Source organism: Hemicordylus capensis, chromosome 11 (assembly GCF_027244095.1).
Source record: "Hemicordylus capensis ecotype Gifberg chromosome 11, rHemCap1.1.pri, whole genome shotgun sequence".
NCBI lineage: Eukaryota > Metazoa > Chordata > Lepidosauria > Squamata > Cordylidae > Hemicordylus > Hemicordylus capensis.
The window spans coordinates 18,904,071-18,930,801 of NC_069667.1; the positions used below are offsets into that span (position 1 = coordinate 18,904,071).

General features: G+C 45.1%; 1 protein-coding gene and 1 non-coding gene across 4 annotated transcripts; both read right to left on the minus strand.

Moving 5' to 3' along the window:
- Window positions 1-10,800: 10,800 nt before the first annotated feature.
- Window positions 10,801-26,690, minus strand: RBMX (RNA binding motif protein X-linked). Of its 3 annotated transcripts, XM_053273499.1 has the most exons (10): window positions 26,535-26,690; window positions 23,889-24,015; window positions 23,596-23,702; window positions 21,885-22,056; window positions 20,169-20,288; window positions 17,252-17,366; window positions 17,015-17,140; window positions 15,949-16,034; window positions 13,172-13,274; window positions 10,801-11,836 (listed from the first exon to the last, which is right to left on the minus strand). In XM_053273499.1, exons 2-9 carry the CDS (start codon window positions 23,995-23,997, stop codon window positions 13,270-13,272), a joined length of 840 nt encoding a protein of 279 aa, XP_053129474.1. In that variant the 5' UTR covers window positions 23,998-24,015; window positions 26,535-26,690; the 3' UTR covers window positions 10,801-11,836; window positions 13,172-13,269. The 3 variants fall into 3 exon arrangements, with proteins under 3 accessions (XP_053129474.1, XP_053129473.1, XP_053129472.1); XM_053273498.1 differs by lacking the exons at window positions 10,801-11,836; window positions 13,172-13,274 and adding an exon at window positions 14,853-15,452; XM_053273497.1 differs by lacking the exons at window positions 10,801-11,836; window positions 13,172-13,274 and adding an exon at window positions 14,853-15,452 and having other exon boundaries at window positions 15,949-16,049.
- Window positions 23,772-23,844, minus strand: LOC128335758 (small nucleolar RNA SNORD61). The gene has a single exon (XR_008311713.1). It is a non-coding gene; the product is annotated as a small nucleolar RNA SNORD61 (small nucleolar RNA).
- Window positions 26,691-26,731: the final 41 nt, after the last annotated feature.

Consider the following 26,731-nt stretch of genomic DNA (forward strand, 5'->3'; position numbering starts at 1 on the left):
CCGGCCTTAGGGGATAGGGCTGTAGCTCAGTGGAAGAGGAGAGGAGAGCTGGTCTTGTGGTAGCAAGCATGACTTGTCCCCTCAGCTAAGCAGGATCCACCCTGGTTGCCTATGAATGGGAGACTAGAAGTGTGAGCACTGCAAGATATTCCCCTCAGGGGATGGAGCCACTCTCAGAAGAGCATCTAGGTTCCAAGTTCCCTCCCTGGCAGCATCTCCAAGATAGGGCTGAGAGAGATTCCTGCCTGCAAGCTTGGAGAAGCCGCTGCCAGTCTGTGAAGACAATACTGAGCTAGATGGACCAATAGTCTGACTCCGTAGAATGCAGCTTCCCACGTTCCTTTCTTCTGCACTGCAACTTAATATCCACTGCTGAAGCCTCCCTTCTGTATTCTGGCTCGCTCTGTTCATTTGCTCTGAATCACCAGCCTTCAAATGGGTGTGCTTGTCCTTTGGGTGAAAGACACACAAGAGAAACATAACGCTGCAGGATATTAATGGCTCAAAACAGAGCTCATTGCGGCTGCAGTGTATGAGAGGGAAGGCCGCATGCTGCACAGAGCCTCAGTATTCATGTGCGCAGGTGCAAAGGACAAGATGCATCCACTCACCCACCCTGAGACGTATTGGATGATTGCAATGGGCTCTGTGTGCCGTTGGAAAGCATTTGGAGACTACTGGCGGTGCAGAATGCAGCTGCCAGATTGGTTTCTAGGATTGCACACAGTGCACCGATCTTGAAGGCACACTGCACGGGCTGCCCATTTGTTTCCGGGCACGTTTCAAGGTGCTGGTTATTACCTTTAAAGTCCTAAATGCCTCCAGGTTCTTTAGGGTCCACCTGCTCCCAGTTTAATCTGCCCATCTGAGTAGGTCGCCTGGGAGGGCTTTGCTCCTCTTGCTAACACCTGCTGAGGCTAGTTTGTTGGGCATAAAGGGCAGGGCCTTCTTGGTGATTGCGCCCAGGCTGTGGAACCTGCTCTCAGTTGAGACCTTGGACCGGCATGGCTCCCTCTCTCTCAGCCTTTCGGAAGAAAATGGAGGCTGCTCTTTTTATCCAGACTTCTGGCCAATTAGTTCCCCTCGACTCTCTTTTTAAATTCAGCCATGAAACTCAGGGCAAGTCATGTATCTCTCAGCCTAACCTACCTCACAGGGCTGTTGTGAGGATACACGTAACTCTGGGCTCCTTGGAACACAGGAACATAGGAAGCTGCCCAGTGGCGGCGCCTGACCGCCAGCGGCCTGTGTGCAGCCACAGCGGCAGCCCCACCGACTCCGCCCCCTGCATCTGACATCAGACATGGGGGCATGGTCTGACTCCAGTTGGGAAGGGAGGAGGGAGCGAGTTTAACCGTTTAACTCCCAAAGGGCCTGCACGGCTCCTTCGGGAGCTAGACTCAGGCTGGTGCTGCTGACCGCACCACAAACACAGCGGCCCTTTAACTCTCGAACAGGGGCCGCTTGGCCCCCACTCAGGAGCTAAACCAGCAGCCCCGCGTCTTACACCAGACGCGGGGGGGTGTTGGGGCCGTGAAGTGCGGCCCCTGATTGGGTGCGGCCCGGGTTCTTTTAACCCATTCGCCCAATGGTAGCTCCGCCCCTGAAGCTGCCATATACTGAGTCAGACCATCGGTCCATCTAGCTCAGTATTGTCTACACAAACTGGCAGCGGCTTCTCCAAGGTTGCAGGCAGGAATCTCTCTCAGCCCTATCTTGGAGAAACCAGGGAGGGAACTTGAAACCTTCTGCTCTTCCCAGGGCGGCTCCAGCCCGGAGGGGAAGATCTGACAGTGCTCACACTTCTAGTCTCCCATTCATATGCAACCAGGGTGAACCCTGCTTAGCTAAGGAGACAAATCATGCCTGCTACCACAAGACCAGCTCTCCTCTCCTTGGAGGAAGAGCGGAAAAGAAATGTTAAATGAATGAGTGAGTGAGTGAATGAATGAATGTGGCTGTGCTTGCTATATTTTCAGGTTGTTTTAATATGATTGTTTTCATCTTGTTATCTGTCCTGGCGTCTTAGGATCAAGGGCGGTTTAAAAACATCTATTATATATTTTGAAGAGTTTGTTTGTGGGTGTTTTAATGCAAAATAAAGCCACATGTCCCAATTACCCACAGATACCAAATTTTGCATACACGATTCTGCCATTAAATTAGCCGAATGCACTACTTTTTACATTGGAATTACTGGGTGGAGTTAGGGGAAAAAAATATTTTTGGGTGGTATATTTTAGAAGAAATTCCAAATATAATCATATTTATCTGTAATTGTTCTCAACAGATTTTAACACTCTGTATCCAGATCAATAATTCCAAAACAACCCCATGCCACCAAGAAGCAGAAGATCTTTTTTAGATTCAAATTTACTATGATTCAAATTTACCATATATGGTAATCATTCAATAAAATGACTAATGCTTGAAGATGAACTCCTACACATTTCAAACTGCTCTTTTACTTCCCTTTTGCAAGCACATGAATACAAAAATTCTATTCCATATATTTAATTTCTTGAACTTTCCTTTAAGTGTAATCTACACAAAATGACTTTGTCTGGTCAATGACGGGCCTCACCTGTCAGTCAATGAATGAGTGATCAATTTACCTCCCAGAGTAGAGGTGGGCAAAACCAGTTTGAATCTAAATTGATTCAATTTGAACTAGCCCAGTTCAACAAGTTTGAGCTTGAACTGGACTAGCTTCCCAAAAGAGGGGGCTAGTCTGAGTTCAAACTGAACTGGGCCCAGTTCGACCAGCTGGATTGCCCGGCTTGTAAAGGGGATTTCAGTAAGGATTCCCTTTACAAGCAGGGCAATCAAACCAGGTCGAACCCGGTTTGACAGTTCCAACCAAACCACTGCAGGTTCTAGTGAACCAGCTTGCGAATCGGGCAGTTCAATTCTAGTTTGGTTCGGACTCGAATCGCATTGCCCATTCCATTTCAAAACACACCCTTATTCTAGAGTCTCCAGGGAGGAAGCTGAATCCCAAAGAGTGGCAAACAACATGCTAACTAGGCATGGCCCAAAATATCCACATTGGGATAGTGATTGGGAGAGACTAGAAAATACAGTTGATCAAATTAGGGACGGTGGGAGAGCAGGGGTTAATAGCTGTGCAGAAAGAATTTGGGTATGCAACTTGGATGGTTGCAAAGGTTGTATGTGGCAAGGTATGGTGAAATCTCACGAGCTGTTGCTCAATAGACTTCTAGGGTAGGGCCCGATTATGACATGATGAGGGACTAAGCTATGTCAAGCTTCAAAGATCCCATAGCTTTAAACAACCAAAAAACAGTATTATTCTAACAAAGAGGACAATAGAAAGAATCAAGGTGTAGTCTTATTTGGCATTGGCAAAGGTGCCACGAAGAACGAATAATCTACCAAAACAGGTAGCTTGCAATGAGCTTGTTTGCCTTAGAAATAACTTTAAATGAGAACATGTTACGCAAAACTGGAAATTTAGTCATTTTTAATATCGATTCAGAGGCCTCTCATGAAGTGAGGCCCGAAGCTTTAGCTTACTTAGTTTGTGCCTAAATCTGACACTGTTCCAGGGCTTAGTGGGTGGACATATGTCTTACAATGTTCCTTATGTGAAACAACAAACTCTGAGTAAGCAATGCCAAAAAAAAGGAGAGAAAAAGTGGTGGGGGGGGAGAGAGGGGGAGGGAGGGGGGAGAGGGGGGGCACAAGCATTTGGCTTCTCTTGACACAGGATCAGGACACAGAAATGTTGAATTATTTTACCGCTGTATCCATTTATTTGTTTTTGTTTTGCTTTGTCTCGCCTTTCGTTGTTGAAAACAACCACCCAAAGTGGCAAACTAAAATGAAGAATCTAAAACACAACACAGACACAACAGCTAAACGCTGCAAAGCCATCCCAACGTGGCAGTTTGCAAGAAGGTGCGGTTTCACTATCATTTTCGACACCATGGTTTGAAGGCGCAGAGTGTGCAGTTACACTCTCTCACACATACACGCACGCACCACACACATGACCCCGGTTCTGCAGAAGGAGGAAGTTTAGCAAGGGCTGCTTGTCATGTAGAGCTTCAAAAGAAAAGAAAAAGAAATCCCTGGAAGTTTCTGGCCTGCCTCTTCACATCCGTATACGGCAGGGGTTCTCAAACCCGGGTCCCCAGATGTTTGTTGGACTACAACTCCCATCATCCCCAGCCACAGGGGGCAATTGTGGCTGGGGATGATGGGAGTTGTAGTCCAACAAACATCTGCAGACCCAGGTTTGAGAACCCCTGCCGTATGGGACAGGTCTTCAGTGTAATGACAGTCGTTGGAGGGCATTTAGACGGCCTGGTTTTGTGGTGGAAAAAGTTCTTGCTTTAGAGAGTGGGGAGGAACTCAACATTTGCATGACACCTTACGGCAGTGATGTTGCCATTTCCTCTTTCTTCTTAAGTTCCCTCCGTTGTGTTCTTTACACCATGACAACCCATGCCGGAAGGGAGCCTCAAATGGTGCCCTCTCCTCTTCTCCCCACACTGCTCTTTTTGCTTTTAAAATCATCCACATTCCCTCCTTTCAAACCAACCCTTCTTTCTTCTCTATTAGGAAAGGAAGAGGGAAAGCAAAATCGCCCCATTTCTGGGCTCAAGTCAAGGTGCTTGTTTTGACCTCTGAGGCCCTAAATGGCTTGGGACCTGAGAAAGGTTACCATGATGTTATCTCTGGAAACACCCCCACCCCCAAATATTTCTTCTCAAGATCAAGCCATTAAAATGTTCTAGATTGTTTTCAACAGAAACTGCTTCCTGCTGGCCTTGTGGTAGCAAGCATAACTTGTCCCCTTAGCTAAGCAGGGTCTGCCCTGGTTGCATATGAATGGGAGAATCCATGTGTGAGCACTGTATGATATTCCCCTCCGGGGATGGAGCCGCTCTGGCAAGAGCAGAAGGTTCCAAGTTCCCTCCCTGGCAGCATCTCCAAGACAGGGCTGAGAGAGAGTCCTGCCTGCAACCTTGGAGAAGCCGCTGCCAGTCTGTGAAGACTGTACTGAGCTAGATGGACCGATGGTCTGACTCAGTATATGGCAGCTTCCGATGTTCCTATGATACTCCAGGCCAGGCTTAGACCTGGGTACCGCCAGGATGGCCTTTACTCATTTGTGCCTCCTCATACTGCATTCTACATCTGAGGCCTTGCTGCAGGTACGGGAAGGTAGGCATCTACTAAGAGCAGGGCTTTTTCTGTGGTGGCTCCAGTACTGTGGAACTCCCTCCCACTGGAGGTGCACTGGCCTCCCCACTACACTCCTTCTGGGGTTTGGTGAAGACCTGGCTTCCTCAGAAGGCATGGAGTTTGGGAGGGTGTCTGCTACAATGGAGTATTTTTCCTTGCTCCATAAAACTCTGTGGCTTTAATGGCTACAATGAGGTTTTTGTTTTCGGAAGGTTAAAGTTAACACAAGCATTGGGAGGGGCTACACCAACAGCTCATCCAAGATGATCTGGAACTTGTCATGTGACCCAGCAGTACGGGAAGGGATCACTGCTGGATTTAGGCACCAGCTAAGTAAGCTCAGGGCCTCACTTTATGAAGGGCCTCTGGGTTGTTGTTTTTAAAAGACAATTTCAAGTTTGTATCTTCATTTAAAGATATTTCTGATGCAAACCAACTTATTGCAAAACAAGTGTTTTTATTAGATCCGAGGGTTTTATTAGATTCGGAAACTCGGAGAGACCATAGTATGCCTGTTTTGAAACAGCTGCACTGGCTGCCGATGTGTTTCCGGGCAAAACACCAAGTGCCGGTTATTACCTTTAAAGCCCTGAATGGCTTACGCCCAGGTTACCTTAGAGAGCGCCTTCTTCGGTCTGATCCCCACCGCACGCTAAGGTCATCTGAGGAGGTCCGTCTCCAGTTACCACCGGTACGTCTGGTGGCAACTCAGAGGCGGGCCTTCTTTGTAGCCGCTCCTGGGCTGTGGAATGCACTCCCGGCAGAAATCCGTAATTTGAACTCTTTATTGGCTTTTAGGGGAGCCCTTAAGACCTACCTGTTTGGCCTGACCTTCCAGAGTTTGTAAATGGCTGTAAAGGGTTTTTAATGTACTTGGTTTTTCAGGGTTTTAAAATTGTTTTTATAGTTTAACTATTGTTTTATGGTATTTTAAAATCTTTGTTTTAATTGTGGATTGATTTTAACTGTTTTTGTTTTATTTGTAAACCGCCCTGAGCCATTCTGGAAGGGTGATATAGAAACTGAATGAATGAATGAATGAATGAATAAATAAAAATAAAGCTTTATGATTTGTGTTTTCATTGTTCTTTGTATTAGAATAATTGTGTGTGTGTGTGTGTGTGTGTGTGTGTGTGTGTGTGTGTGTGTGTGTGTAATGCTATGGGGCTTTTTAAGCACGACTTAACTTAGGGTCTCAGGATGTCACAATCCAGTCCTGGAAGGGATAACATTTCAGTGAACCTCCTGCTGTCTGAGTAATACAAGGACTGGGCCTAAATATTACTTTTACTATTGCTATTATTGAGCCACCTAATGGTGCAGCGTGGAAATGACTTGATTATCAAGCCAGAGGTTGCCGTTTTGAATATAGGTGGAAAACACCTATATTTGGGCATCAGTGATATAGGAAGATGCTGAAAGGCATCATCTCATACTGTGCAGGAGATGGCCATGGTAAATTTTATTTATTTATTTGACTGACTGATTGATTGATTGATTGATATACCGCCCTTCCAAAAATGGCTCAGGGAGGTTTACAATTAAAACAAGCCACTAAAACAATGAAAAGCAAAAACAAATTAACTGCTACCTTCCTACAACTGCTACCTTTCCCTCTCTGTTATTTCTAATTATCGCTTGCAACTGTGAAACAGCCGGGAGTTAGAAACCCTCACCAATCTACTGCAAATCGTCTAGTGGTGACCTACCAGAGATTCCAATTACATTCCCCGGTCTTGGGAAACTTTTTGTTTGGGGACTACAACTCCCCATCATCCCCAGCCACAGTGGCCAATTGTGGCTGGGGATGGTGGGAGTTGTAGTTCAAAATACAAGTGACCCAAGGCTGCATCCCGTCCACTCCCTATACAATGCATAGCCTGCCCGTTTCATATGCTGATCAGACTCATTTTGAATGGCTGATATGCAATGGCATTTTCTGGTCTCTGTGTAGGCATGCAAGAAGCTGCCATATACTGAGTCAGACCATTGGTCCATCTAGCTCAGTATTGTCTACACTGACTGGCAGCAGCTTCTCCAAGATTGCAAGCAGGAGTCTCTCTCAGCCCTACCTTGGAGGTGCCAGGGATGGAACTTGGGACTTCCCAGAGCGGCCCCCTCCCCTAAAGGGAATATCTTACAGGGCTCACATAGGTCACCTCCCATTCAAATGCAAACCAGGGTGGACCCTGCTTAGCAAAGGGGACAATTCATGCTTGCCACCACAAGACCAGCTTTCCTCCCATAGCACAGTGGTAGGATACATGTTTTGAATGCAAAAGGTCCTGTGTTCAGTCCCTGAAATCAGAACTGGGCTGGGAAAGATGGGTGTCTATGGGAAGGACCTTAGCTCAATGGTACCATTAAGTGACTGCTCAGCCTCTTTATCCTAAGGAACAAACTCCTTGGGTTTTAAATCAGGTCTACATAGGCTACTGTAGAATCAATGAGCCTAGCAGATGGAATAGAGCTTCCAGGAATTGTCGGTGTGAAGTGGGGACTCGGGTATCTCTCGTATGAGAAGAGGAGTGGTCCATGCATGGACTGTTTTCCATCTGTGAAATCCTGGAGGGCGTGTCACTCCCAACGGGGGTATTCAAGAAAGGCCTAGGTGGATGAGATGCTGGTGGAAATTCCTTACCTTTTCGATAGACCCTGGAAGAAGACGGAGAAGAAGTCTGCACAGCACGACCCCATCTTTCAGGGACTTTTTGAGGAACTGCACAGGGTCCCCGATCATCATCTTGGGGGAATTCAAGGCTCCCAGTGAAATCAGCCACGTAACGGTTTGCTCTTCGGGGTTCATGATTGCAGATCTCCGCCTTTGGTTCAGATTTTATGTGCGACAGTTAGGCCTAACCCACATCCGTGAGTGCATCTTCCTGCCTCTTCTGGGGTTGGTGGAATTCAGCAGAGCTAGAGGTTCCTTATTGCCTTGCGTTTAAAGCCACAGAACAGTTGAATGCTTAAAAAAAAACACCAACAACCAAAAAAAGCCAACCCAGAAACTGACTACTTTGCTGTGACTGGACGGAGAAGATTGTGTGCATTTGCATGGATGGTTTCTGGTCGTTTATGAGTGTGTGTGTGTGCAGAAATGCAAAGGGGAAGAACTTTTGGCTGGATATTTTGCAGCGGGGAAAAAAGAGATCAGAACTTAGCAAGCAAGTATTGTCTACACAGACAAAAATCTACCGAGGTTTGGGAGCAGTGTGCGCTCCCAATTTTCAGTTTTGTGGAAGCAAGGTAAGAGGAAAACCTGGGTAGAAGTGATTGTGTGGAAGCAAGGTAAGATATAAAAATGGGCAGCTTTTCCTCCTACCTTGCTTCCACACAGAGGAGAGGCAGAAGATTAAAACAATTACACCAGGCAGAAGATTAAAACAATTTAAAATACAAATAAAAACTCTAAAACCCAAAGCTTTAAAACAATAAACTAAAAGCCTGACTAAACAGGTATGTTTTCAGGTCTTTCTTATTTATTTATTTTACATATTTCTATACATATTTCTGGGCAATTTGCAGCAGATCCACAAGAGCTTCTGATTCCCAATTGTTTATCTAAAGGGCTCCCTCCTCCCAAAAGAGGAGGGGGTGGCGGCTACTGAAATGGAGACTATGAGGAGTGGATTTGTGCATGCAAGGAGTAAGAGTTCTGCTTTCTGGTGCTGAAAAAAGGTTCTAGGTGACGCAGGTGCTCAGTGGCACTCTGCTCCTTAATTCTGAATGAAGGCCCGCCTGCAGGGATGCCGGTAGCATCCCTGATGGTCCCTGGGCTCACTAAGATAATTAGATTTTTCTTTTTAAAGCCTCTAATACAGCACCTATGAAGGTGGAAGTAGCTGGGGGAAACTAGGTGCTCTCTCCCAGGCTTTGTGCAGATGCCTCCATGGCTCCATTTTTCTTTCTCAAAGAGGTCATGGCAGAAGGAGGTGGCTGCCTAGGGTTGCCATATTCTGGCTTTGCAAATCTGGGCACCTAATTTACATATTATGTAAATAGACTTAAAACATAGTTTTTGAGCAGAAGAGCGGTTGCACGTTTTGCTCCATAACTCTGCTTCTACAAGGGCTAGAGCTTTTTTAAATTTTATTTTAAAATGAAAGCTGAAATCCCAGCGAATCTGGGTGGGCAAAGCAATCTGGATGAGCGGCTTAAAACCCGGGTGAAACCTGGAACTTCGGGGGGCATGGCCACTCTAGAGGTGACTGATGAGATTCAGGGTTCTGAGCCATTCCTTGGGGGCCTTTGCCACATGAGTTACTCCCCAATGTCACTCGAACAGGAGCCACCTTGCCCACCACCATTTTGCACTTTGTTCTGGTGTTACCACTTCATGGTCCTAGTGAAACCGGAAGTAGATCTTGCAAACCTGAAGTCTGCTCACCTTGATCATCTACTCCACAACTAACTCCCACCATTCAGCATTGCCACGAGATTATTGGTGACAGATACAGGCTGCGACAGACACTTCCGTTCCAGAGCAACCGTGCTCACTTCTGTGCTGTTGGACTTTGGTTAATATCTCCATCTGCTGGCAGTCGCAAAAACTGCCTGAATTTCAGTAGTATGGCGTGCCATTGACACATAGGCTGCCTTTGCATGGAACAGCAAACATCCAATAGGATGCACGTATAAGGCTAATGGGGCCCTGCTCCTCAGACTTACAACTCTCTTGTGTGACGAGAGGTTATCCCCTGTAGGGTTGCTGGGGACGACCACTGCTCCAGAGATGCCACTACCCGAGGAGGAACTGTGGCTCTTTTTTGAGATCTGGCAACAAGGCAACAGAGACCACTGTGCTAAAAATCTTGCCCAAGGAACCATTTCTAGGGGGGGAAATGATGGTCTCCTGGAGTTGAGCACAGGGCGGATATAGTCGCTCCTTAGAGAATTGCAGATCTTCATGAGCTTGTCCCTTCGGCTGGCAGGCAGGGATACCAGGCTCCCGTTTCCTTTCTTTCTGTTCCTTTCAGGTGCTGGAACTCTTCTGTTTACAACAAACCCACCCGCATGTCTCCAGGCAGTCTAGTGTCTGTTGGACATTCTAAAGACTTTGCTGTCGGGAGGGAGATTGGATCACTAGATCATCCAGTGAAGGATGTAAATGCACATCCTTGGGCCACAAATGCATCACAAGCACCACCATGACCTTGGTAAACACTCACGGAGGGCTCAGACCAAAGGATAGTGAATGCGAAGGTTGTACATGAACCTGAGAAACTTTGTTGGCAGGGTGAATAGGGAAGGAATAAGCCTCCTGGAGGTCAACATGTCCCACTCCTGGATGATGTTAAAATGGACTGGAGCCGCCATCTGAAAAAACCCCATCCTAGGGCAATATCTGGCCTTTAACCAAGGCAGCCACAAGCACCTCGACCAAAAGAACCATCAGCCTGCCCATGATTGCCTTGGGGCCAGGTAAAAACACTTCATGGTACCTGAAGGGCTCCTGCCCTTCTCCAGATCAGACCATTCTGAATGGAATGCCATCACTGTGCTTTACTCAAACTGGTACTCTCAATTAAAGACGTTATCTTGTATAGATGTAGCATCTTGAAATAATGAAATGAGCTCAAGAGGAAGTTAAGGTGCACAACTTTATTGAACAGTTGCTGGAATACAAAGATTTTGGTATCTGGGGGCTTTAGTTGTAGGAAGCTCCAATTACTTTAGGGCTGGGAGTTCTCTCTCATTTTGAAACAGATTTCTGCCTAGGTTTGATGAACAAGTCAACTATTTAAGTTTATGGTACTAGCTCACCCGTGGGACCAAAGAGCCTAGAGAGCAGAGGGCCTCAACCTAGTTCACATCAATTTCAGATTTCTAAACACTTCCAGGGGGTTAGTCTATCAGAAAAACACAAAGTGTCAGGACACCTTAAAGACTTAGCAAGTGGATAGTCATTAAAGCAGGGGTTCTCCAACAGGTCCCCAGTTGGACTACAAGTCCCATTATCCCTGCCACAGCAGCCAAAGGCCATTGTGCCTGAGGATATTGGGAGATGTAGTCCAACCCCTGCTTTAATGCGACACGCCTTATTGCTAAACATTTTGTTTTGTCTATGCAGGGAAGCAGACCAGATGTATTACATGGCACATTTTATTCAAAGTGGTCTTAATTTAGTTTAAGTTCATGAGACTACCACAAGTCATGCCATTTATGGCCTCCTGACCCTTTCCTAACATGCTAGGAAGGATTTTGCAGCAACTCTATCCAAACCCTACTGTCTAGCCCAAGCATGTGAACTGCCATGAGACACCCATTTTGGCAGTATAAAAATGTAACAAATGCCATGCTGATCCCAAACATACAAGAGTGCCCCCCCGGAAACACTCCAGAAAAGGCCCACGTGTGGCTTATCTACTACCACCACTGAACAAGCTACATCCTAGAATTGTTGCTGCCCAAATCATTGGCAAGTTGCCCCAACACCTAAAAACCTTCCTGGTGGCTTTATGCACATCATCCAGTGCCTATAACCAAGACTGACAATGGCATTTAAGATCTGACTCTCCTCCAAAATGCCTTCGTTACACATAGCAAGTGAATGTTCAGCCCGCTCATCAGCTGCACTCTCTCTAAGCTTCAGTTCTGATGACAGCCACTATTATCCCAGTACCTAGAAAATAAAAAGTTGTATTAATAAGAGTGTCTCAGAAGGTGGCAATTAGAAAACTGTGACCTGCCCAGGGACATTGCATAGGAGTGGTTTCGTTTTGACGTTAACACAAACTGAGAGCATGGCAGGCTGCAGAATACTCATGTTCCATAACTTCTATCTTTGAAAGACTTTTGGAGAAGTGTGATTTGCAGTCATAAGTGAACACAGTATCCTTAAGACAACAAGAAGGACTTGATACAATGCTATGCTACACCATCACCCAGGACAGAGGAAAACATATTTAGTATTTTTTAAGTGCACTTCTGGCTGCTTACACACTCAAAGACGTACTCTGTTCAGTGCTCTGCAGAGTGCTGACCACCACATGCATTTCTGCACAGCAATTTTCAGCAGACCGAAGACAAAGCTTTCTGCTTGCCGCCATCACCACTGCAGCAGTAACTGCATTCATAACTGAGCTGAACCCTGGGAATCAGTTTAACTTGCTTTCTCTTTGTCTCACAGCCAAAGAGGTTTCTAAATCAAAATGCTTAGGGAACATTTTAAGACAGACACCCGACAGAACCAACAGATGTTTAAAGGCAGAGGATTCCAAGGAGGCACTATCTACTAAAAGAGGTGCACAAACTGATTTGCACTGAATCCATCTGAGCTCGATTTGGGGTGATTTGGACTTGAGTTGACCCTGATTTGACTCAAATCAATTCAAGCACTATTTTTTCTTGGCCGAGCTGGTCTACCAACTGGGGCAGACAGGTAGATGAGCTCCCCAACGTGGTGCATCGGCCGGCCTTGGAAGACTGGTCTTAGTAGACCTGCCCTCCAAGGCAGGCCATTGCGTTAAGTCCAAGGTGGAGGGCTCATCTACCCACCGACCCATTAGACCAGCTCTCCCCAGAAAAAATGGCGCTCAAATCAATTAGAGGATTTTGCCATTTGATCTCAAACTGAATCACAAGATCCGATTCGTGCACATCTCTAAAATCTCCTTTAAAGCTTACATTTGACATGTAGCTTGTGCTCACATTAATGGTACCTGTACAAATCATTTCCTAAAATTTACTGGCTTATCCAAACTTAGGTACTAGACAAGCTTTTAGGGGCACTTTGTCTACTGGAACACCCTGTCCACACATGAAAGAGCTTGGCTGAAATCTCTGTGAAGGTGTCAGGAACTTAAATTCCTTATTACATCTGTGTCCCAATTTCAAATTTTTGCCTTTGAGCTATCTGTTTTCTATTCCAGTTACACTTCTAAGTTTGCAAGTCATGTAAAGTATAACATTAAGTAAGGGGCTTGCAGGGCTCTTAAAATGATGTCACTGTACCCACCTAGGACTTGCCTGTTGTACTGTTACAGCCAACATGCTGTATGTTGTCCACTATAGAGCCATGCGCTGCCTCAGGTCTCATCATCGTAACAACAGTGGTCAGCCTGCAACAATGAAGAGAGATATGAAAAATAGAGCTAGCCCAATTCACCCAAGCCCACAACCACCCCCCAGCCCTAAGCACACAGCAATATGCTGGGGTTTGCCGATTAGTTTCTTTCAAACTCTAATGCTTTAGTTTGAGAGGTGGAAGGTTCACTGGCTTGGAATGAACTGGAATGGCTTAGTGACAAGTTGCATGGCTTATGAATTCTTAGTTCCTTTCCAATGGTGTTTTTTCATGGTAAATCCAAAACTTGACTGGCAAATATATTTTGAGGATTACGGTAGAACTTTAGTTGGAGGTCTTCAAGTCTTATTACATTTCAAGAGCATCTTTTGAGCTTCCCCGCTGCACCTGGGTCATGCCAACTTGCCACAGGTTCTGCCATTGATATCAAGTCTCCCCACACAAGACTACAGTACAAAGGGAAAAAAAGTCAGGCATCCAACTAAACATTAAGTTTGGAATAATGGCTTGCTTGAAATTCCCCAAGCCGATAATAATTTTGGCAATTTAAGCCAGTTTCTGGTTGTGTTAGGGAATTAATTTCTTAAAATAAGGTACAGGCAGCCTGGTTTTTAAAGTTTCTTCAATGAAACACTGGGCAAAGAACAATCCCTCCCAACCCTTTTACAGCAATATGCTTGTCTATAAATGAGCTGCTTTCTTAGTGCCAGGTTCAAAAGCTTTGTGCCATACATACTTTCATCCAAGATAAGGTTATGTTGAATTTGGAAGGCTTCGCCTAAGGCTATCCTTACAGGTTTTTTTTTTTTTCCATTTAGGTGCTGTATTCTTTACAATCTAAAAAGAACTTCCATTGCCATGATGTACAGCATGTCCTACCGTATTAAGACGATAGTTTTGGTTTCATGTTTGACTTAGACTGAAAAACTAGTTTGCTTTGCTTACCATCTTTGCTGTTTCACGGGCATTTGATGCTTTAAATCTGTAGTGGAATGCTGAAAGTTTCACTGTTTATGTGAAGCCATAAGCCTTTCAGAGAAGTTGGAGAGAAAGACTTCTTTGCTTATCTTTTTTTCTCCATTTTGCCTTTGGAGTCAAAGCTGTTCCTTTAAAAATGAGACACTACAGGGTTGCAAAAATTTGAAACAGTAAGAGCAAGTACCGTTTTTTGCAGCTTCTTTGATGGAACCGGTCAAACCTCTTTTATTTACAGAACTCTGCAGCTTGCTTGCTACAGGCCAATATTTTACTGGGGGGGTGAGGTTCTTGCACATTCCCAAATGAAATACGAAGGGTGGCACAATGTACATTCAGCATTTATCCATTTGTTGTTTTGATTTAATGACTGAATGGTATCCTGATCTTTTTTTTTTTTAAAACACAAGACTGAAGACATTTCTTACTTGGGAGCATTGTGTGCATTTCAGCATTGAGAGAGGACACTTACATTTTTAGCTTGGCACACATCCCCACCACCCTCCATTAGCTAAATGGCTGCCTAGAAATAAGGCACGTTTGCATGTGGAGAACGATCCAGGGCCATGTTAGATGGCTGTGCGTTGCATGGGAAGCCTCAGGTTTGCTGGTCTCATTGATGAGGTAAGAAGAAGGGTGGCATTTCAGGGTTAACGTTTACTTCGAAAATTACAACACTAGTACACACGCTCAAAATGTCATACATTAACATCTGCTTTTTGAGAGAAATTAACAATTTTGAAATGAAAGTTAAACACGTTTACGTTTCCTCACAAAAAACATTTAAGTCATGGAGGGGAACTTTAACAGGCAACAATAAAAAAAAGGTAAAAACAACTTTTCGGTAGTCCTCGGGGAGTGAGGGTGGAACTTCCACATCCTGTTTGTTGGAGGAAAAAACTGATTTGGTCCAAAAGTTTTAAGAGATTTTAGTATCTGCTTCGGCCTCCACCTCTATCAGAGCGGCTCCCTCCCCGGCCGCCACCTCTGGGTGCTCCGCGGCTTGAGCTGCTGTATGAATCACGTGGAGGTGGGTAGCCTCTTTCCATGGAAGGAGGAAGGCCTCTGTCTTGTCTTCCCACACGATCGCGGCCACTTGAGTAGACATCACTTCTGCTGCTTGAGTAACTTTCTCGACTTCCATACCCATCTCGGGTGCTCCCGTAATCGTCATAGCGACTGCTTCCACCATAAGATGGAGGGGGGCCTCGTGCAGGTGGAGCACTACGTGAGTTACCTGCAGGTTCAATGGTCAGGTAATAGGGCAACACTATAAATCATATCACCACAATTTTATATCTGAGTTTAAAAGAACTGAATCAAGGCTTCTGTTACTCTTTTTGTATTAACTGAGAAGTTTTAATATAATCTCACATGTTGGGACATTTGGCAGGGGAGTATCGGGCAGTGAATGAAACAAAAGGCTGTTTGAAGACGCTGGTTTTTCTCAAGGCAGCTCTTTTTGGGGTTATTCCAGAACAGCTTGCTATTTTACAGAAGATACTCAGCCATTTTTTTTTCCAGTGAGAGGTGCAGTTCAGAACTGTTGAACTTTTGCTTCGTTAGGTTATGGGAACTGTAATTCAATTGTTTTGTTAAATAACGAAAATGAACTTGTTTTTACTGCAGCGGGCAAGTCCAGCATGCTACTCCCTCCCCTTAAGTAGCAGTAGTCTAGCAAGGCATGAATGAGGCCTGTTACATTCCTTAAGACCCTCAAAGCAAGCACTTACCATAACTCTCATAAGAATCTCTGTAAGAGCCTCCGCTTGGGTGATCCGAGTAGTCCCGGTCACGCCCTCCATAGCCATCACGGTCGCTGTAAGAGGAATAACTGCTGAATTTTAGTACAGGCCATTGGCAACTCATTTGTCACCTATTTTTATTGAATTTCTATACCGCCTGATATAGAAATCTCTAGGTGGTATACATACACACATGTTCTTCCTCACAAAAGCTTACATACGGTTTCCCCAGGAGTCTCCCAGCCAAGCAGATTACAGGGATGGACCAACGTAACTTCTGCAAAACTAGCAGCACCCTCAGACCATTATCTGATTGACTGGTGGCTGGTACTACAAATAACTGATATACCGATTTTCAAGGAACAGTCTCAAAGCGGTTTGCATAATGGGTCCCTGACACCAAAAGGCTCACAATCTATAAACATAAGACATAATCTATCATAAGGTAGATACCAGCATTGCTACTGCAGGCATGCTGTGGGCAGGGGCAGATAGGGGCAGCTGCTCTCCCCTAGCCAAGTATAAGAGAATCACCATTTTAAAAAAGGAGCCTCTGCTCAGCTAGCTAGCCACTTTTATAAAAGACAGTGGTTTCTCATGCTGTAACATGAGTAACAGACAGGCAGCATACTGACTAAATCTGGTTTCTTATATTGGTGTTTTATTGTTTGATTACATTGTACAGGTCAAGCACCAATTCAATAATATGCTTGACTAGATTGTTCCAAGCAAAAGACATAGGAAGCTGAGATATACCAACTCAGACCATAGGTCCATCTCTCTCAGTACTGTCTACCCAGACTGGCAGCAGCTTCTCCAAGGTTGCAAGCAGGAATCTCTCTCAGCCCTATATTTAAGATGCCAAGGAAGGAACTTTGAACCCTCTGCTCTTCCCAGAGCGGCTCCATTCCCTGAGGGGGAATATCTGACAGTGCCGACACTTCGTCTCCCTTTCATATGCAACCAAGGCAGACCCTGCTTAGCAAAGGGGACAAGTCACTCCTGCTACCACAAGACCAGCTACCAAGAACACACAAAATTGAACACAAGGTACCTGTAACCTCTCGAGGGATACTCATCACGTGAACTGGAATGACCATAATCACGGTATGCATAATCTCTTGGCGGTGGTGCATAATCCCTTGTGTCTCTGGAACTTGGATAGTCTCGACTTGAGTAACTATGGAAATGAAGCTCAAGATTACAACTGCTATCCAAAAGCACAATGGCAGAAAGTTCAAGAGGAATACGGGCCTTTAAACTGAAACCGCACAACAGAGCTTGATTTTACCTGTCTTTAGTACTGTAGCCATCATCTCTTGGAGACAAGTAGACATCTCTTCGGGAAGGCAGTGGCTCTCTGCGTGGAAGCCCTCCATAGCTGTCTCTGCCACGTGACAGTGGTGCTTAAAAAGCCAAGTACAAAAGGAAAGCTTGGAACATTTGGAGGACAATGAGCAGAGCATGGTGTTGCCACACTGAGCCAAGAGTGGAGACACCACAATGGACCAATGTCTCTTTGGTGGCAGTAAGCAATGGATATAACTCTTCTATCCAAAAGGAATAGTAACAATTACACCCCAGGTTATATTGCAGGCAAGCCAGGTTTCAATTCCTCCAAATAAAGGCTATTCAGATAAATACACATCAAGGCGAGTTAGACTAATGAATATTTACTCCACATGCTATAACACAAGCACCCCTTTCAGAGGTGGTGTTTGCTCCTTTAGGAGTGATTTACTCAGAGGTGTTAAGAATGATCAAGCAGTACCAGCAGGTTGCTCAGTTACTTATGGCTTGGAGGGACTGAGAGATGCTCAACAGCATGAAGAACTGGGAAGCCACAAGTCTTATTCTGACAAGTACATTTACACCACTTGCCCCAGTCCGAGACATAAACACACACTTCATTATTAGTCTTCATTTGAAGAAACCTGCATTGGATCCCTTGGAGCTAGCCAATTACAGACCTGCTTCTAATCTTCCATGGTTGGGCAAAGTGATTGAGTGGGTGGTGGCCTCTTAGATCCAGGCAGTTTTGAACGTTACCAATTATCTATACCCATTTCAAACTGGCTTTCAAGTAGGCTATGGGGTTGAGACTGCCTTGGTTGGCCTGATGGATGATCCCTAACTGGCTATTGACAGAAGGAGTGCGACTCTGCTGATCCTTTCGGATCTCTTACTGACTGTGGAGGGTCGGGACCTGAGAGATGGTTTAGATCTGCCTATTCTGGATGGGATTACACTAAGGATCAGGCATATATAGCTAGTGCTCCTGGATTCAAAACTGTCTGATTTTTCAGGTTGGGGCTATAGCCAGGGTGCTTTTTATCAGCTTTGGCTGACACGACAACTACATCCACTTCGGGAGGTAAATGACCTTAACACAGTAACCTCCAGGCTTGACTACTGTAATGCACTCAATGTGGGGTTGCCTTTGTACGTAGTCCGGAAACTACAATTGGTACAGAATGTGGAAGCCAGACTGGTCTCTAGAACAGTGTTTCTCAACCACCGGTCCCTGGACCGCTGCCGGTCCCCGAAGGGTTGAGTGCCGGTCCCTGACTGGGAGTCAACCCCCCCCCCCCCAACTGAAATCAAGGCACTCACTTCCTCAATTTTGCACATGGCACGGAAGAGGAAGAGTATCACGGAGGCATGGGACCCTTCTTGTGCCTTGCCTCCACGTGCTGCTGAGATCTTCCTACAGCTATCTTATTCCCTATCTTTACAGCTTCAAACTGTATGCGGTGCGGGGGCATGGAGGAAAAAGTATGGCAGTGGGCGCCACTTGAAGGGCTGCTGGTTCTTGCATGCTCATTGTTTGCAGCCAAAGGTTGGTTGATTGAAACCGAGCTGCCTGTTGTGGTCGAGGCGCCTTGAAAGGGAACGCTGTTTCCCTCTTGCATCAGTGGGGCTTGCTTGTATGTTGTTTTCATTGGCCCCATGTAGCTTTTGAATTTTTCTAATGGCCCAACATCCCCTCTCCATTGAGTAATCACAAGCACCTCCACTCCAGACATACTGGAGACAAATTTGTTCACCCAGGCTTTTAGATTCAGGGGTTCTCAACCTTGGGTACCCAGACGTTGGTGGACTTCTACTCCCATAATCCCCAGCCATAATGGCCAAATGCCATTGTTGTTGGGGGTTATGGGAGTTTAACTGAGGGACCCAAGGTTAAGAACCCCTAATATTCCATGTTTGCAAAAGATTCCAAATTTAATTATTTTAATGCTTATATTATTTTCATTCTAAACTGCCCAGAGATGCAAGTTTTGGGCATACAGAAGTCTGATAGATAGATAGATAGATAGACAGATAGACAGACTTGAAACCCCTTTACTAACTGCTGGTCCGGGAAACTGCGCATGAAGAATGTAGCGGTCCTTGAAACTCTGCACGAAGAATTTAGCGGTCCTTGACTCCAAAAAGTTTGAGAAACACTGCTCTAGAACAATCCAAAAGGACCATAACACACCGATTTTAAAATAACTGCACTGGCTGCTGCTATGTTTCTGAGCAATGCTTGTTATTACCTATAAAGAATAGCTGGGGTCTAGGGTACTTAAGAGTGCCTTCTTTGTTATGAACCCCGTCAGCTATTAAGGTCACCCAGAGAGATCCAGTTATGGTTGCTGCTGGCTCATTTGGAGGCAACTCATGGCCAGGCCTTCTCTGAGGCTGCCACAGGACTCTGGAATATGCTCCCTGTTGAAATAAGAGCTTCTCCTACTCTGTTTGCTCTTAGGAAGAACCTTAGGTTGCACCTGATAGTTTTTACTTTTTATTTTGTGAAATTCTAACTGCTTTTATTCTGTTTTAAATTTGTTTTTTTAAACTTTGTACACCACCTAGCAATACACATATCAGGAAGTATAAAATATGATAGATGAATAAAGACTGTGAAGCTTCCTGGAAGCAGCAAGCAACCTTGCTGCTTTTAAGTGTCCATGAAGCTCAGCATGACTGCAAGGACAAGCTCTGGTTCCTCCCCAAGATCAGGAGATGGGCAGGATCAATGGCAACCACAGGTTTTAGATGGCCACCCAAGCAGTTGAGGACTCCCCGCTATGGATTATCCTTGTAGATGTGGCTTCCTGATTCTGCTCATTAATCCAGGAGTTGCAGATATTTTGTTATACTTGTCACATTTCTGAATAATTTTGCATTGAAATAATGAGTTACAGGAAACCCAGACTTACCTCTCCCTCCCATTCCACTGCTGCTACGCACAGGTCCTGAAGGTGCAGGTCTTTTAGGTGGTGGACCCCCACTACGTGGAGGTGGGCCCCTCTTCATCGGAAGGGGACCTCTAGAAGAACCTAGAACAGTGGCAACATGTCCATCAACTACAGTCCCCTTACGATACTAGTATCCTTATCAGTATCCAGAACGACACCAAATAAGCTTCCTCAGTCCACCAAATGTGAGAAGCAACATAATTCTCCATATGGACCATCCTCAAATACTGACTGGGATGCAACACACTGAGGAAGAAGGAGCAGTCCATGCAGTACCCAGGATGCACACAAAACGCTCTTGCACTCTCATCTCAGGCTTCTGCTCTGTCTGTTTCCCGTGATCAAGACCAGGGAGTAGCAAAGCAATATTCAATAGACAAGTTGTAACTTTTACTTGTTTCACAACATATTGCAACGTTAAGCTACAGAAGTCATAGTTATTTGTTCAGGCCATGGCAAAACAAGGTATCAAAAGAGAAACAAAGTTAAAAGCAAAAATACACTTTTAACTATCTAGGTTGGATTTGTCCCTAGAATTTGTTTAGCGGTCATATGGATCACTAAAAATGCACAATGACCACCTGCCGTCACAAAGGAGGCAACCTTTAATGCATCTGTTAGCAGAAAGTTCTTTTTTTTAAACCCATAGGCCTTTCCACACAAGTAGTATTCTACCAAGCAATTCAATAAAACCAGATGTGATCTACAATTGAGCTGAGACAACCCAACCTACATGTTCTCCTCTAAAATCAAGAACTCAGCCAAAGGAAGCCAAGGTCTACATCTTGCATTACACAGTGGACTTACTAATCAGACTAATCGGGCCACAAGCAAGGAAGTTGCTATCAACTATGCTGATATGAATGCAGAACAATTTGTTTTGTCTAAGCTCATGTCCTGCAGCAAATTTCAGAAAACGCTAGTTTTGTAGCTGTCCAGTGTTTGGGGCATCTCCCAAGGAAGTTGCAGACACTGTATATAAAGCCAAATCCCCAAGTTGTCTGACAACATAAGGCTAATTCCTGGACCCACTGCTACTATGCAGCTTCTACTTTCAAAGCACACCTACAAGAACACTAACCTATTAATCTTGTGGGTTTAATCTTACAAGCCCACAAGTGAACTCAAGAATAGTTTTGACCCTTCAAAATAGGAGCAAAAGTAATCTTTTTTCCTGACATCTCATCAACAATTTCCCCTTTAACAATGCATTACTTGAATCGTGCCATGTTTTTTCTAATATTTTTCTTTACATAAAGATTTTTTTCTCCCAGAATGCTATTAATCTGCAGCCTCTATACCAGAAGTAGGCAACCTTGACTCTTCCTTTTTTGTTCTACTCCCAGCCAGTGTTCTAATTTTTTCCATCTGTTTGCAGAATGAGATTTGTTCTGGGTGAGAGTATCAAAGCAGTGTGTGCACACATACATTCAGAATGAGGCCTTCCTGATTCAACCTGAGCGGTATCTAAAATTAACTGACTGGACATAAAAAAAAAACTTGCGAGCGCAGGCACGTGCATGCCTTTGAGGGAACACTGCTCCCAGCCACAATTTATTGTGGCTAGGGATGATGTGAGTTATAGTTCAACAGCAGCTTGAGGGTCAAGGTTGTCTGCCCCACTCTATACACTGCTTTTTATGATGCCCAATTACACATGGGAATACAACAACATACCCAAATGACTCCCTCTTGAAGGGGGCCCCCGTGTTCCACTTCCGCCTCTTGAACCTCTAAAGCCTCTTGGAGGACCTCTGCTTCTTGGAGGGGGTGGGGGCCCACGTCTGCCACCGCTTTCAAAGGATGGCTTGGTAGCTTGTTCAACTTTAATGGCTTTTCCATCTAAGGACTAAACACAGGACTAACTCAGTGAAGTTGACAAATCCATGCTTTAAGGACAGATCCCTTCCATTTCATGTCTCATACAATTGAGGTATTCAATTCTCTGCTTCCCTTTGCAGCAATTATTCTTGGGGTATGCAGGACTAGAACATAATGGCCATTCCGACACAAATGCTTAGTAACAGAGATATTTTCAAGATGTCAATAGTGGCTAAGCAGCAGTTGAGTGGTAAACAATACCTCACACCAACTTACTATTCAAGCTGCCTTTGCCAGATGCCTCACTCAATTTCACAAACCCCTTTCAGAGTTTCTGACCATGATTCCTAAAGCTATGTGGAAACATTTATACTATGAACTTGATTGTACATTTTACCTAAGTAGGTTGACTTGGATGTATAACTATTACCTTTGGGATTAAAGTTTTAGAGGTTTTGGTTTAAGAAACTAGGCCAATGAACAATTTGTGGATTGCATTTCAGATGTCCAGCCTTTATTCTATACCATGCTAACTAATTCACTGGGTACAAGATGCTTGCATGATACTTGCCTGCCATTTATTTCAAGTTATGCTCCTTAACTGATTTTACTCTGATAACAAATATTAACTACAAATATTACAGTTTGTTTATTTTGTTAGTCTGTTTCAATACACAAGTGAAGCTGCAATACCGACAATTCAATAGGCTTTCCATGTTTTGACTTCTAGTAAGTCAAACCTGGCCACCTAATGGAGCAGTGGGAAATTACTTGCCTAGCAAGCATGAGATTGCAGGTTCGAAAACCCACTGGTACCTATATTGGGCAGCAGCAATATAGGAAGATGCTGAAAGGCATGATTTCATACTGCGTGGGAGATGGCAATGGTAAACCCCTCCTGTATTCTACCAAAGACAACCACAGGGGCTCTGTGGTTGTCAGGAGTCGACACTGACTCAACAGCACACTTTAAGTCAAACCTAGTAAGTAGACAGAAGGTTTATTTGTCTTTGCATTTCAAAGTGGGTCCAAACATTTTCAGAAGCACAAATGTAACATTTCACATGATATTCCTCCAGTGGCTGCTGCTAGGGTCTACCTTGTGTTTCCTTTTAGATTATGTACCCTTCCGGGTCTGGGACCTATTTTCATTATTCTTTTTCTGTGTAAACCACTTTAATAACTTTTTGTTGAAGAGCGGCACATTCATAATATTAGAAGTTATTTTCTAAGAATAAGTGTCCGAAACGGTCTCAATCAGAAGGAAATCCTTTATTTAAAATATTTCCACCTGCCCCTCCAGCACACTGCTGGGAACTTACAAGCATTAATACAATAAAAACAACAAATCAGTAACAGAAGCTAAAAGCAACAATATGAAGGCTAAAATTGATTAAAACTGAAAACAGATTAAAACCAGATTTAAAATACCTCTTGGAAGGCATTAAATTTTCAAGCCCATGCTAATTTCTTTTGCTAACCAAGCATACACAATACTGGGGCAGACCCTACACCAGTAGGTTCCATCATTGGAAACTGCAATAAATGTCAAAATCTTAGTTCCTACCTTTCCATTCATATCTCTGGCAGCATCCTTGGCATCAGCTGGGCTCTCAAAGGTGACAAAAGCAAATCCTCTTGACTTGTTTGTTTCTCGATCTTTCATGAGAAGAACTGAAGAGAGAAAAGAGTGTCACTACACTTGCTCATTACACAGATGGACTATCCAACTTTTACTCAAGTCTGCTCAGAACTTCTTAGAGGACATACAAGCTCTATCACTTCAGTTGATCAAAGCTGTTGCATTCATCACAGCAGAACTTTAGTTTGATAACCCTGCTTAAGTTGCTTTGTGCTTACCTTCCACTATGCGGCCATATTTGCCAAAGACAGATTCAAGAGCCTTTTCGTTGGTCTCTGTGTTCAGTCCACCAATGAAGAGTTTCCCAGGACGATCTGCTTCAACCATCTTGATATCGTTTGGGATCTGGAACACCACATATTCAACTTGAACACTAGAGAAAACTTGAAATTTCTCTATACCCCAAACAAAACTCAGCTATATCCTTTGGGCTCAGATACATGCAAGACAGAACTACATAGGTTCCAAAGAAACTTCATGGGGCTCAAATCTTCTTCCAGCCCAATCTGTCCTTACCAGATTGCCCATTACCCTAACCATTAATCAGCAATGGACTTCATTCTCACTGTGGCAACAAAGTCCTTGCTGGAATTTAATCCCAAGGCATTTTAGTAGTTCATCCTGTCCAGAAACCCAGAGAAAGCAAGTGCCCTCTCAACTATGTACATGTGAGAATTCGTCCCAGAAAACTTACTCCCCCCCATTGAAATAGTAATAGCTGCAATAGGTGATTCTCGTGGCGATTCTCTTTATTTATCAGGGGGAGAGTAACTGGCCCTATCCACCCCCAGCACAGTACTTCCAGTGACTGTTGCTGGTGTGTGTCTTATGTTTCTCTTTAGAATGTGAGCCCTTTGGGGACAGGGAGCCATCTTATTTGTTTATTTCTCTTTGTAAACTGCCCTGAGCCATTTTTGGAAGGGCGGTATAGAAATTGAATAAATAATAATAATAATAATAATAGCAGAACTGCACCCCCCCTCACATTTTCAACTTGGGCTACAGGCCTGATCAGGAACAGCAAGCTGTTGTTCCTGTCCCTCAAGGGCACATTCTAGAGGCCCAGGGAACATGGAATTCAAGGGCTAGGAGTGATGAGAAATGCTTTCATGTTAAGTGATACTCGATTAAGTTTTCAGATGCAGCTTACAAACCAAGGCGAGCTGCACATCCTGAGCCAGCCCTACAATGAAATAAGGCAAAGTGGGGGCATTCCAGGCAGATTTTGGGCCAGTTTTGAGCAGCTCCCCCATAGGTAGATTGCAGAGGGCAAGGAGTTTGGAGAGAGAGCGAAGTTTGGGTGTGGTTTTAAGAGTTAAAAAAAGAAAGCAGAGAGGAAGGCTTCTGCTTCAGGCAGCAAGCCCTCAGGGGCTGGTACTGGGTACACTGTAAGTTTCAATTCTCCCTCAGCTTTCCCAAAATACCCCCCAGCCTTCAACGAGTAGGACAAACTCAAACACTCTCCTGATAAATCAGACCAAATTTTCATCTAGTCCAGCATCCTGCTTCCCACAAATAACTCTGGGAAGCCCATCAGCAGGGCATGAAGCCAATAACCTTCCCCAACTATTGTGTCCTAGAAACGGGTATTCAGACATATATTGCCTCTAATGCTAGAGACCCCATGCAGTCTTTAAAATACCCCTCTTCCTCCATGAATTTGTTTTGCTGCCTTGGAAAGTCACCTAAGCAATCGGATACCACATCTTGTAGCAGTGAATTCCATAAATTCTGTGCTAAGTAGTACTTTTTGCAAGTCCCTGTGCCAAGAAAGTTACAGGCTACGACTTGACAGTGGAGAAAAGGGAGATGGAAGAAGTACACATCTCTTGCCCACATGAGATGGATGTGAGCCAACACAAGACTGTTAGCCATATAAGCCACTGGGTACCACTTCTCAGGGCAATAAACTCCACAAGTTAAAAAATTATGCCTTGCGTGAAAAAGTTCTCTCCTTGGTCTGTCCTGAATCTATTTGCCAGAAGTAGAGGAGAGCTGGTCTTGTGGTAGCAAGCATGACTTGTCCCCATAGCTAAGCAGGGTCTGCCCTGGTTGCATCTGAATGGGAGACTTGATGTGTGAGCACTGGAAGAGATTCCCCTCAGGGGATGAAGCCGCTCTGGGAAGAGCAGAAGGTTCCAAGTTCCCTCCCTGGCAGCATCTCCAAGATCGGGCTGAGAGAGATTCCTGCCTGCAACCTTGGAGAAGCCACTGCCAGTCTGTGAAGACAATACTGATCTCGATAGACCAATGGTCTGACTCAGTATATGGCAGTTTCCTATGTTCCTAAGTAGTACGATGTGGAGGGAAGGGGGGAAAAGAGTATCTGAGTATGGAGGACACAAAAAGAAACCAAACGGCGTGGGATCAAGAACACAGGAAGCGCGCATGCGTGAATGGAAAAGCGGGGGGACTACGGAGCGCGCGCTACAGGACGGGGAGGGAAAGGCGAAGAGGTTGGCGCATGCGCAGTGGCGGTCTGTCCCTCGCGCGCTCCGGGGCGGGACTGGAGAAGAAAGAAAAGACCTCCAGACAGCCACAAAATGGCGGCCCCACCGACACTCCCACTCCCCTCACTCGCCGGTTCCCCAGCCCCGCTTCTCTTTCTTCGGGGAGAAGCTCCCGTTCCCCGGGCAATCCAGCTTCCTCCTCTTTTCCTCCCCAGCATAAAATGGCGCCTCAAGATCCCCCCAAAGTGAAAGCACGTTGGGAGACATGTGGGGAAAGGCAAAGAAAAGTCCGCTCGCGGAGCTGAGAGCAAAATTAAAGTGGAAGGGAGGAGCAGCAGCCGCTTCACGAGTAGCCACCCGTTTTAAAAGAAACCGGTGCATCAGCCCCTCCTCGCTCGGCCTACCCTCGCTTACCTCGTCCCCGCCAGCAGAAGAGCAACGACGCACTGAGAAGGAACAAAGGGGCTGAAGGCCCTTATATAGCTGACGTAAGCACGTCCCAACGACGCCCAGAAGCCCGGATGGACGGCTCCGAAAGAAACGGAGAAGAGGCGGGAGCAAGTGCGCATGCGCAGAAGGAGCAAGGCGGGAGGAACGAATGAGCGAGCAAA